Source organism: Pseudopipra pipra, chromosome 3, assembly GCF_036250125.1.
Source record: "Pseudopipra pipra isolate bDixPip1 chromosome 3, bDixPip1.hap1, whole genome shotgun sequence".
NCBI classification, from domain to species: Eukaryota; Metazoa; Chordata; class Aves; order Passeriformes; family Pipridae; genus Pseudopipra; species Pseudopipra pipra.
In genome coordinates, this window is record NC_087551.1 from 85,655,475 (window position 1) to 85,669,180 (window position 13,706).

Here is a 13,706-nt window from a genome sequence, read left to right on the forward strand (position 1 = left end):
GTTAAAAAAACTCCAGCTTGTGATTGTTATCTATCAACAGTTACAGTTCACTGAACCTACTGTACAGAACTCAAGACATCTAAAAGCCATTAGGAAACAGCAATTTCACAGATAAAAGAAACAAAGGAACTACAAACCTGCTAGAAGATTCCCCTTGTTCTTTTCTTCAGGTCAGGGAGTGGGAGGGAAAAACGTAATTGTTATGCAGATAGTAATCACATTACTTAGTTACAGATAATGTTAGATATATGATAAATGTAAATGGGTATGTTAATTGGTGTACAACACACACATAACATTGCAACCACAAAAGCATTCAAGCAAGACTCATAACTACAATGCTTCTGGAAAAGAAACTTTTCAGTTGTTTTAACACATGCATAACATGCTTAGTACATACCACTGCAGACTGAGTTGGCAAAGCACTTAGGCAAAATGCATTGCTAACACATATATAACAGAAAGCTGTAGATTCTTTTTAGATGAAGTTATTTTTGGTAAATAAAAAGGTTTAATTTTATGATAGCATGGCAATATCCTTATTTAAACCAACAGTTTTGAGGGGCAGTCATATTTTAGAATATTTTATATAGGATACAGCTTCATTATTTATGTAATTTTATATCTATCCATTTATACCAATGTTGCCTTCAACCTGTTTGTATATGTAAGAAAATCAATGTTCCACGTAACTTTTAATCTAAAAGCTCCTTTTAGTTTAGAGCATTTTGGAATTACAGTTATGGTAATAGATTACTTACGGCTCTGTTCTTGTCAACTCTTTGAAATTCAAAGATCAGCTTTAGATACCCAGCCAAACTTCCTTTTGGCTGAGCTTTTTGGCACACAATTACCTTTTAACTGTCATGTGGATGTTCATCACCCAGCTTTGAGAGAAACCACTAATTCTCTTGCACTGTCTGCAATAACAACAGTTAGGATGCTTATCAGAGCTTTCCCATAAGGCTCTTAGTGCTCTCCTTTTTGATCTTTATCAAGTATCTTTTACTTCCTGATCTGTGCCCCATATTGAGTCAGTCAACTTGCTGCCTTCTACTAAATCTTTTACTGAATTATTGAAAAGTCTTGGGCAGCCAGTGCTCTGTGAATTCTCACCCAAACTAGGATATAAAATATTTCCTGTCTGCCAAACTGTGGCATCAGGTCTTTTTAGTCATCTTCCACTGGCTGTGTGTATTAATGAATATATATTTTTCCCTAAGGAAATACTGAATATGTCAGACATTATGACAAAAAGAAGCAAATTCCCCAGTGCATTTACCTCCAGAATACCACAAGGTACTCTTCCTTTGGAAAGGTAGATCAGTAGCGATAGCCTTTTACAGAGGCACAGGCGTAAATATACCATTGAATCAAGCATCAAGCTCTGCATCAGAGTTAATATTTTCCTTCTTAAAGATAATTTGGAACAGAGTGAAACATTAACCTTGATGCACAAGTGGGTTTTTGGGAAAATGTTTCTGATGCTTGTGCATTTCTTAGATGAATGGCAATGATTTGTCCCACTGTCCTAGGCTCCTAGATAATATTGATTTCATTTGTTAGTTGAAATTTTTAATGAGAGGACTTGAGAGGATTTAAGAAAACAAACCAAGATGAAACAGACAAACACTAGTTCTCTATAAGCTTGAACAGACATCAAGAACAGCACCAGCTGCCGTATTTGTACCTACTTTGTAGGGCTGCAGGTATGCAAGGCCTTCAAATGAGGCTTCCAGGTAGCAATGGAAACCGATTTCTCATCAGCAGCATAACTACGCCATACACACTACGTGCAGGATATGTGGTAAAAAAAGAAAAAACAAGGCAAGAGGGAGCAGGGGATGAAACAAAAAATTGAAAAGCAGATTAGTCACCAATACAAGTCATGTCTTTCTCTTATCATTCATAGCACTGATACATGCCTGAGGGGAGGAAGAATACTTTCATAATATCGCCAGGTGGCTGTCAGGTTTGTTCGGCTGGCATCGGTAGAATAAAACCGCCAGGAAGCCTGGTATGGGGAAACAATAGAAAAGCACAAAGGAACCAAGAAAATGAAGTGATAATGCCACCGCACTGACTGCATGGCAGTAGTGGAGTGAGGGGATTTTGCTCAGATTGGAATGTGCTCTGTTAGGTTGATTCAGGGAAGTACCAGTAAAAACATGCCAAAACTTTTGTGAATCACAGTACACTTTACAGGTGAGGTAAGAGTTACTGGCTCCATGAAAGCACCAGAAGATATTCAGCCCATAAAGGTACTTAGAGAAGCATTGCATGGATTTATTTGTGACAAGTCCATAGGGGACACCCACACAAACTTGCAGTCTGAGGTAAAGAAACTGTCATAATACATTCTGCAAATTATAATGAAAACCGGGCAAAAAGTATTTAGAAGAAAAGAGAAGCATTTTCTGTGGTTTGAAACACTGCTAAATGTTTAAAACCACAAAATTAATAATTTCAAAGGGGAGTAACCAAAGCATAGCATTGAAAATCTATCCACTGCTTAGATTTATATCTGTGTGTAGAGAGTAAGACAGAGCCTCAGTTCCACAAGCTGGAACACTTTCCCTGATGTCAGCATAACTATATTAATTTGTACTAGCTGAGTATCTGCACTTCCTATACATTGTCAACCATTATATGTCATCTAGGTATTCTTATATGGAATATAATACCTTGTGTTTTCCTACTACATATCTCCCAGAAACACACCTAGTCTTCATCTGCAGATGGAGAACCTGTCACTCACTTTATAACTTGCTTAGTTTGTTGATCATTCTCATTGTCAAAAATGTCTGTATTATTTTTAATTCAAAAGTAATTGATTTTGCCTTATATCCAGAGTTACTTGCTCTGTTTCTGTCTGCTACATTTAATAGTCCTGTAGGTTCCAGGACTTCCTTTCTGGAATTATGTTAAAATAATTCTCACACTGAATATTTTTTACAAGCTAAAGAATTGAGAAAAGTATGTCCATATGAAACATTTCAATTTTCTACAGCTATCTTTAGGTCAGGTAAAGGCTCTGGCAAACAGTCTATCTGTGGCAACAGAAGAGTTAGCACAAACTAATTCTGTAACTGATTAGAAAATAGACATTATCCTGATAAGATTTCCACACTGATTTCCATAGGAGTTCATTATCAATATCTAGAACAGACAATTTAAAAAATCCTGGGCACAATGATATGCAGTTCAGACACATCCCGCATTTATGAACATGAAATTTTCTCCAGTCCTTGACTCATTTTCTTCCAATGTTTTATTTGCTTTTTCCAATATTCCAGTCTCACTTACAAACTTCAGATGCTGAATTGATATATAATATATTAATATGAGCATCAGCATACACTACAGTGGTAATAACAGCTTTCTTCTTCTTATGTTTATGGTTCTGTATCTAAGGACTGTAATAAAACCAGGTGGAGGAATATACTGGGAACCTGTATGAAGCTCTTGACCTTCATTTCCTGCTCTTTCTCTGTGTTTCTTGTGCTTCACCAAATCCTTTCTGGTGTTACTAATACTGGGATAGAGGTGTCTTGTAATAATCTGAATTCACTGTTTCTAGGTCACGTTTTGGCAGGAATTATTTCACCCTAAAAGTCACCCAGATCATCCTTGTTTTTTTCCCATGAGCCTGCCCTCATATTTCCTATTCTGCCAGCCTTGTTCCATCCTCAAATATGTCTAGCAACAATCTGATATTAATTTTCGGATCACCGAATGTGTTAAACATGTAAATGAAGATGTAAGTGCTGAAAAGCCTTCATCATGGAATCCCACAACAGATATTTTCCTTTCACAGTGATTTTACCTGTTGGGAGTCACTCTCTGAAATCAGTCAGATAGCTACTGGTAATCTATTTAGCATGGTGTCTTACTAGTATAATCTTAATAATATATAAATAATAAGAATAGCTACATTCAAAACTATCTATTACATGTTTCCTTTGGCAACCAAACTTGGAACAAGTAGATTAGAATATATGTGTTAGAAAATATGTTAGACAGTCATTCTAAAGTACAATAGACACAAAAGGAGTGTACTTATTTTTATTAACTATTCTAGTAAATATTAAATCTTAAATATTTATTATTTAATAATGATTGAACGGTAACAACGGAAAACATTTATTAACTTTAGGAAAGCTTCAAAGACAGTCTCGCATCTGTCCTGTACTTAACATGGAACCTTAGCATATTCGTGCTCAGCTTCTTTTTTTGGACTTACTGTTTCAAAATTAAAAGCCAGCATAAATGGCACACATAGAAAATTTGGCATCCCAAGAAAATAAACTAGGCTTCTAGAAGATTATTTCCCCCCTTTTTTTCTCAGTGCATCAAGTAGAGTAAAGTGTGGTGCAAGATTATTCTTTAGAAGATTTTCTCATTTTTTACTAGGACTGTAAATTAGGGAAAAAACCTATGCAAAACAGCTGCTTAACACATATCATGCCACTTTTTGTTGATCTGCACCATCATGACAATACTGGAGCTGAAACAACTTCACAGAATTTCAGATATTTTGGAATTGTTAGTGCCTACATATTTCTATGTTTAGAATTGACTAATAGTGAAAACAATTCTCTGTGCAGGACACTTTTTGTCTTCACCAAGTATATCACTCACTGGAACACTCTAAACCCTGTAATAAATAAAAAGTAGCTTAATATAGGCAAGAGTGCCACACTGTCAGTTGGGTTGTCTAAGGATCAATTCTCTTTTCCCAAATAATTTTCTAACTGCAGACATGCATTTGTCATCCTTGCCTTGGATTCTTCAACATGGATAGAAGAACTCGAAAACTACACTTAAAAATGCCATATACAGTTGGACTTGATGATCTTACAGGTCTTTTCCAACTTAAATGATTCTATGATTCTATACAGAATTATGGAACACATAGCAGTCACTAGATACAGTTATTTCATTAAACTAACCAGTTAAACTTCATTTCCACAAAACTTTCTAAATTTAATAGTAAGACTCACTCCAATCTGTACTTTAAATCACATGCTATTATCTTTTTTGTGATTTCATATTTACCTGAATTAGACTTGCAGCTGGATTCCTTCTTTTCTCAAAGTGTTTCTGACGATGCTGTTCCTGCACTTTCAATGCGAATCCCGAGCCAAGGATGCCCTGCAATACAGTATGTAATTTATCAGTGTGTAGGTAGTTTTCCAGCAAATATACATAATTAATTACAAAGATTTTATGAAGATGTTTCACCATATGATTGCTTCAGATAACACATTTATGACAGTATATGACAGCATAAGGCACAGCACCAGTGCCCCTTTTGTGGTGCAGCAGGAGACTCCTTACATAACATCTGTGGCACTACCAATGACCAGCCACCCCAGCCATTACCTGGGTTTGTGCTGTGCTACATTTCTGCATTGATAAAGGCCATGGAGACAGATATAGATATATATTTATAAAATCAAGCAGGAATATTCAGCGGATGATGAAATGATCAGTTGGCAGATACACCAAATAGATGTGGACCCCAGAGTTCACATCTGCAGTACTCATTATAACCTTTGCTTTTAGAAAAGTTAAAAAATACTTTTCTTAACAGATTAAGACCATTTCTTCTCACTCTTTCCCATCTAAATAGTGCCCATAGTTTATTCTATAGGCTATGAAAAAAAGTTGATTATGAGACCTCTCCCATTTTAGCTTTTTACCTTTGAGTAAGATCAATTTGACTCCTGCTGAACAGATCCAAAGGCTGAGAATGTTTTCCTCCTTGACTTGCAAGGAGTTTAATAATTCTCCTGGGGTATGTCTGCATTATAAGGAAGAATATTTCCACTTGATTCTTAGTCAGAATAATATACTATTAGAAGTGCATAAATTTCACACATACCTCTTGTTTTACAGACAGATTCAGCACAGAAGTGTTTATGAGGAATATTATTATCTGTGCATAGGTATGACATGAAGAACAGAAGTTCTGGCATCTCTAATATGGGTTAATCATCTTTTCATTGTAGTGCTGCTAAGACTAACTTTCTCGTTAGTGGTGACTAGGTGACAAAAGGAATTAATTACAGTAGGTGTCAATAAATGTCAAATATTCACAAACAGGTAATGTATTATAATTATAATAATAATGCATTGTAGTATGCCAAAGATACTGAAATGCTGTACCTAGACTAAGAAATAAATGCAGTGCACCAGCTGCTTTAATGCTGTTGGCAAATGTTGACTTTTAATCTTGGTTTGTCTATGTGGTTGAAAACAAATGAAGTATTATAAGACATGTTTTATAGTGATCTATAGATAATGTATCTGAGTATTAAAATATTAAAATGTGTTACACTGGAGACAATACAAAAAATACAAGTGTCACTTCTCAATTCACACTTACTGAATAACAACTTGAAAAAGAAAGGAAGTTCACTCACAGAAATGAGAATTTATTTCTGAAGCTACACTATATTTTAGTCATTAGATAATTCTCATTTCCATTAAAGTCTCTTGAACATTGATAAAAACAACATAAACAAACTGTAACGTTTATTTACAATCATTCAGAGAAAATGATAGTTGCATTTTTTACATTCAATGATATTAACCTTTAATTGATTTAAAGCCTTCTTCTACTCTGTTGGTAGCCTGAACATGGTAACACAAGACGAGCTATTAGAAATGTCTCACTTTTTTTTTCAATATAATCTAACTCAGAAAAACATGTAATCTACTTTTTGTTTTGTCTTGTTTTGAAAAATTTGAAAGAAAATTATTAATACATAAGGCACAATTAATAACAAAAGAAAGTATTTTCAACCTTACACAATAGTATGAAGCCTAATTTAGGAATATTTCCTAGTTTTATCTGTGACAGAGAAACTAAAAACCCAAAACCAAAGCAACAACACCAAACCTATTGTTTGGATTTTGGATAGCGATTCACTAGTGCTGTCACAGAGCAAAAAGCCTTAAACAGTTGCTCTTCATGTAGACAGCTTCCTTCAGCTTTTTGTATCATAGCAGTGGCAGGAGCTACCGAAGTTTCTTTTATCTTTTTACATATTTTATAGGCATACTCACAGCAGGTAGTGCAAAGAAAGAAATGCCAAGAAGAGCAAATCCTGCAGAAAGCAGCCTTCCAAGCCAAGTAAGAGGAGTTTTGTCTCCGTAACCAATGGTTGTCAATGTGATCTAAAAAGAAGTTAATGAACATTGTGGTTTACCAGAAGTCACTGACAGATTAGTTGTAGTTTATTTACATTGCATGAAGCAGCATTTCCACTAAATAATTCAAGACATATTAAATATATAGTTGTTTCTATAAAACCCAAACATAAATAAATTAACATTAGGACATTCTACTATGAAAACTTAAAACTGTGTATGATTGAATAAAACTGAAATAAATAATAAATGTGAGAAAAACACCTAAATGAAAAATAAATAAGTGTAAAAATTAAAAAAACCTCAGAAAGTCTTGATTATAAATTTGAGGGAAAAGATGGGAAGTTATGCAAGCTGGGAAGAAAAAAAGTGTTCTTTTCCATGGATGTAAAGGAGTTTCACCTATTTTCTGCAGGGAAATATAACTTTGCATTTGCAGAACTACACAAATATAAATTACAAAGAGATCATACTGGAAATATATAGCAGGGAGGAAGTGGATGCTTGCAGATGATATAAAGTCAAAGGAACTGCAAGAAGAAGCTTCATTTTCTACAAGCCCATCAGTACAATTTGAAGTGTATTATCTCTTGAAACACAAAAAACACTAATCAAAACATGGAAGGAAATTTAAGAAGTTCCTGATCCTTTCCCCTTCCTTCTGACAGGCTTAGATACACCTGTATCACTCCTGACATTAAGCTCCAAAGGTTAACACTCAGCAACAGATGCAGAGGTACCTCAGGCTGTTGGACCGTATTAGATCAGACCTACCTGGGCAGAGGTCAAAGAGAAAGGGAGGGCACCTCTAATCCCTTCATATGATGAGTCTAAGCAGAGACTCAGCATACAGATGCTTCAAAAGCTGTTCGGTGGAAGCCAGCACCCCTGCTGTGCAGTCCATGGCAGATTTTAGTGCAGGTGAGAGGGCTTGCTGCATGTGATTTGTTGACCACAGGCCACTAGCAATGTGGCAGGTGCCACTGACATAATGGTGCGTGGGTGTTGTTCACTGAGAGTATCTTGGAGGCAAAAGATTAGGGCTTCATGTGTGTGTGTCTGAGGATCTTCCCTGACCCAAGGAATTGTCCTCCAGGCTACTCTTGTCCTGGGAAACACATCAGTCCCAAACCTGGGAACTCGACTGGTGGGAGAAAGTTGAGTCTCTGTGCTTTCACCTTGGGGAGTTTGGGTTCACATGGCTGCCTGACATGGGCAGCTGGAGGAGGTGTGGGCAGAGCAGAGGATTTCCAAAGGCTGAGTGGGAGGCTGCAGAGCATGTGCTCAGGCAACGGCACAAGATGTTAAAAGACAAAGATAGACAACAGTAGGCTGAATGCCAAGGACTCCAGGGCCTGTTATTAGGGAGAACATGTGCATGGAGAATTATTTTACATTGTGTACCAAATGTGGGCAAGTTCAGGCTCAGCAAATATTCTGGCAGCAATGAATTCTTCAGGAAATTGCCTTCTAGAGACATTACTTTGCTTCCAGCTTCCTCAAAGTTCATTCCTAGGCAAGATGGCCAAAAAAATTCTATTTAATGCCGAGGTCACCACGGGACAAAAGAAGGAAAGTCTTTTGGAAGTAATTAAATTTCAACTATTTAGGACTCTGTAGATAGTAAACAGTGCTTTTAATTGCTCCCATTGTTGGGAACAAGCTGCGGGTGTAATTTACCCTGAGAAAGCCAGACACTAAGAGTGAGAGAGATGAATTCAGACTGCTGCAGCTGTAATTTCAAGTGGTTATCAAGTCTCGAGTTTTGTAATGATAGACTGGTCACAGACACACGACTTTGCATAAGTATCATGTCTCAGTCTCCTTCCTTGCTCTTCTTCACTTCCCTGCCCCTTCCTCTGTTCCTGGCTTTTACTGGACTCTTTGGTGGGCCAGTGCCACCCAGGAAGGGGGAGAGAATGGTCCACATTTCTGTGTGGTTTGTTTCTGCTGCTTTGGTGTGTTGTGTCAGCTCATGGATGTGCAAACAAGCTCCAGAGACTGCACAAGGCAGTGAGGGACTGAGATGGAGCAATAAGGAGGAAGGGATATGAGAATGCAGCTCCCTCATTTCTGGCACATGTGAGCTGATGAAGCCATGCTCTTGGCCTGGCAAAGGGGCTTGATTTCGTTTTCTGTTGTTTGCTGAAGATAATCACAGCTCTTCACATTAGAGGACAACTGCAAAACAGTTTCAGGCTATTAAGAGCCTGAGAGCAGTGAAGCACTTGAACAAATTAATCCCCAAATAAAACTTCCTCAAAATTTGTTTCCAGGCCAGTCACTGCAAAGCAGTTTGGAGCTCTGGAATGAGCCCACTTTCTTGGCTTCTGTCCAGTTCCCTATCTCTGCCAGACGCTGGAAAGTACAGAGATGTCTCCTGCCTGAGCTAAAGAGAAGGAAACAGAATCAAGTGTCATCTGCACATTAATGATATTGCCACCAAACTGTGTTCCAAAGAAGTAAAAGATAAACTTGAACCTTTGGGACCTGACGTCTGAGAGTGATCCAAAACCAGGAGCAGTTACACAGACTGTGTCTGGAATTTCTCCAAAGAAAATAATAAGATTGTATTAAAGCTTTTCCCCCAAATGTTCTAGGTACTAAGTACTTAATGGTATCAGTCTGTGATTAAGCATATCAGTGGCTTCTTGCTCACTTCGAGCTGCTTTATCTCAGGGAGGTCTTTACATGGGTGTATAGGTGTCAGCGCTGTTCTGTACTGTCTTATTCAACACTGAACAAATGGGTTCAATCTTCATTTTATACAACTCCCATCATACAAATAAGAAAATGTTTATCTGGACAACTTCAGGGTTAAGTTCAGGAATAATCCTCTGCATCTTTGTAAGTGTTGGAAGTGAATGACTGAACCACTGGCCAGGCCCTGACTGGAATAATCCCGAGATTAAATTAACGGTATAGGGTGTGGAAAACTACTTAATGTGAAACCACGACATGAGAAATTTCCAGACATCACTGATAATACTGTGAGAAGCAGACAGAAGTTACAGCTAGCACTGTGAGGGAAGGCTGGATCCCACAGTGGGTAAGAGAGAAGTAACCACAGTTCAAATGCGGCTGGAGGAAATTTTTGGGGACTTTTCAGGGATTACAATCCTTCAAGGACAACAGCACAATAGGACTGCATCAGAGATACCATATGCATCCCAGAGTGACTAGGGAACAGAACTACAAAATCTGTAATAGCAAACTTGTGAAGGTAGTTAGAGATGGGTTGTTTATTTGAGAGACTTGATCAAGAGAAGCAAAAAAATAATGAAAAAAGAAGATACAGTAAAAGAAATAACAACATGTGTAAATCATGTCTTTTTGGAGATACCTGCTGAGCAGCTCTGTGTCTAATCACCACAGACTAAACTAGGAAAATAAACCAAACCTTTTAGAACATATTTGTAGATTATTTCGCTCAACATGAAAAATAAAATGCTTACGTGTTTAGCATGATCTGGTCATTGCAACATGCACAAAGGAAAGAGAGATTCCTCCAGCAGGTAACTCATCCCAAAATGTAGGATTTGGGCTTGCCTGAAAACAAATGTCTAGTACTACCTGAGATATCCTAGGGCATCTGAAGAGGGACCGCCCACAGGAGAGGCAGCAGACTCTACAACAGATCTTTGACTGTATGCTTATGTTTAAGCACCTGGATCACACTCCTGAATGGCTAAGTGAGCTAGCTGGGTTCTGTCTTTTATATCAGATGCAAACTACTTCATTTTGGTTACTTCTATAAATGAGGTGTCTGGACAGACCAACCAAGGCAGACACTGTCTCCCGGTCGGGCTTAAAACTCACAATGATGATAGAATTTCTGTTATCTCATTGCTGGAGCTAATAAATATGCTAATATAAGTGAGGTAATATAATAATGAATGCCATTATATAACTTAGATGACTTCAATTAGATGAGATAGGACCCAGGAGGCCATCCTCTATGCTAATATTTCTTTCTGATGTCATTTTATGTTCTCCTAGCAGTACTCACCTTTTGAATCTTTATATGACATCACTTAACTGAAAAAAATGTAGTTTGCTCATGCTCTCATTGCATTAAATGGGAAAAGTGTCTTCAATATTAACTCAAATGAGTTAGTCATTGTGACAATATTATTCATTGTAATATTCTTTGTTCACCAACAGGTCACCGTGGAGCCCCAGAGCCGTTCTGTATCCAACTGTAACCACTAGATACTACTAGAAAATAATGGTATATTAAGACAAATTCTGTCAAATGTGTAAGAGAGAGAGGAATCTTAATTTCATTGCATTTGCAGCTAAAACTAATTAGTGTACAAACTAAATGTCACTATAAGCACACACAGTTCTATTCAACACTGGTGTTTCTCTGAAAACCATACACGGTTTGTTTTGAAACACTTAAGTTTTTTAATTGACCTTTTGTTCCCATATAGTTTGGTTATTTTCTTCTGTTAAATGAATATACCTTGTCTGTCAAAACAAATTTTGAACTTGAGCTCTTCATATAACATTCACTGTTGGGTACTGCTGTGTTAGGCAGCGCTGTGGGGACCCCAACCACAAGAATATTCACATTAGTAATACTAGCATGATGTTTAAATTGCAGGTTGCACAGTACAGCATGCAATTGCAAATACAGTGGAGTATTCATATGTAAATTTGGATGCCATATCCTGCCTTTCATTTCAATGTAAAAATATGGGCTTCAGAAATGGGGTCAGTGGAATGACCATAGCAGGGTATGGCCCTCAAATAATCTGAATTAATGAATGGGTTAATTGCAGCATGCCAGGGCTGATCCTGTAAGGAGGGGCGTAGTGCTTCTAAAAGCTTGAAATTTAAGGCAACTATTTGTGCCTGACTTCAATGCTGTCTTTACTTTCTTGTACCTCTGCCATGACAGAATTCAGACCAGGATTTGGTAGATAATCTGTGGCTTAAGTTAGAAAAACTTTTGCAAATAAACAGACCAATGAGACTAAGCATTGATTTCCCCTAGAATGCCACAGAATCTGACCTTTTCAAAAATCTTCATGTGGGTTACTCTGGCAGTAAAAACAACCATGACTAAGAAGCACATTATGCATTTCCCACACACTGTTTTACATATTATACAAAAAATACTATTATTAAAATGGCAAAAATAACAGGTAAGGGGGAACATTGATTTCCAGTAACTTCGTGCACTTGCTTAAGTGCATTAAAAATTTAAATGTATCCATGCCATACACTGGGAAAAGAAGAAAAGATATAGAAATGTACAATATATATTGTTTGCAGGGTTTTTATTACAATTTGTTGTTTTTTCCTGCTGAAATCTACACAAGATTCCTATTTTCTCAGTTGCACTACTTATATAACCTATGAGTCATATATTTTCACTTCATAGTGTACAAAATATTTTAAGCACCACTTTATACAATGTTTATTTCCTAGCAGGATTTTTCCTTAAAAAATAGCAGTCAGCAGGTAGTGCAGAAGCAAATTCTAAAATAAAGATCTTGTTCCTGCTGCTAAAGCTGCTTAGGTAGAAGGATCTGGATCTAACACGAGCCTAAGTCAGATGTCAGAGTGGAAGTCTGACTTTGCTGGGAATTTCTCGTTCCTTTGCATATGTTTTCACCCACCTGCTAGCAGGTGGGTACAATCCTCTCCTCAGTCCAAACTTCCTGCCTATGCAGAGCTAAGTCACACATGTCCTTGCAGAGAGAGGCAGAGAGTGTTTTCTGGAGAATCAAGTGTCTGAAAACATCCATTCCCAAAATGGTGCATTGACACAGGAGGGTCTCTTGCAGGACCACATCCCCACTGCCACCCCTAAAGGGGAAATGGCATTTTCAGACTGCCAGAGCCAGGGTACCCTTCAGTGAGGACACCAGCATGCCAAGCCAGATGCTTCACAACCGTGTCAATACAGGAAGGTGAGAAAGCTTTAAGGCAAACCTCAGCTTTTGAAGAAAAGTAAAACAAAATAAATTACAGTGATGCAACTGAAGGCAAAACTTTCTCTCATGCCTTTAGCCAATATGAATTTTACATGTGTTTGGACTACAGGATAAAATGTGTATTTTATCATAGATCTGCCTTGATGCTCTAAAGCAACAAGTTTCAGGAAAAAATACTTTTGTATATTTGCAAATGCACAAGTAAGACTTACTAGGTTTGGCTTTTCCAAGCTCCCAATTTTTGCGCTGATAACACAGAAATACAGTCTCTAGGGAAGACATGCAACAAATGACTAGCCCTTAGATAAACAAATTTAAAAAACAAACTAACCTTACTAATAGTAAGTGACCTTGATCTTAGCTCAAAATGTAGAAAAAACTTCTTAAAATTATTTCCCAATAATTTGGAAAGGGCTTTTTCACAGTCCATGGGTGCATGCTCTGAATCTGCAGATACTACTAAGTCTAGATGAAATCTTGTCAGTAGAGGGTCTAAAGGGAGAAAGCTCCATCTGTGCATCCTTATGATGAGAAAAGGCGGCAGAGACTGGTTCAGGTCTTGCACTTATTCCAGGAAAACTGAGTGTTCTAGGTTATTTG

General features: G+C 37.3%; 1 protein-coding gene across 3 annotated transcripts in view; it reads right to left on the reverse strand.

Annotated features, from left to right (window-relative positions):
* The window catches only part of KCNQ5 (potassium voltage-gated channel subfamily Q member 5), a 279,116-nt gene that overhangs the window by 36,199 nt on the left and 229,211 nt on the right, over nucleotides 1–13,706 (reverse strand). For 2 of the 3 annotated variants that reach the window (XM_064650134.1, XM_064650133.1), the window contains exons 6-9: nucleotides 7,075–7,185; nucleotides 5,059–5,154; nucleotides 1,695–1,789; nucleotides 138–164 (exon numbers count right to left, since the gene is read on the reverse strand). In XM_064650134.1, the coding sequence (XP_064506204.1) occupies nucleotides 138–164; nucleotides 1,695–1,789; nucleotides 5,059–5,154; nucleotides 7,075–7,185 (329 nt within the window). The remainder of the gene's footprint in view (nucleotides 1–137; nucleotides 165–1,694; nucleotides 1,790–5,058; nucleotides 5,155–7,074; nucleotides 7,186–13,706) is intronic. The other variant, XM_064650135.1, reaches the window with a different exon arrangement.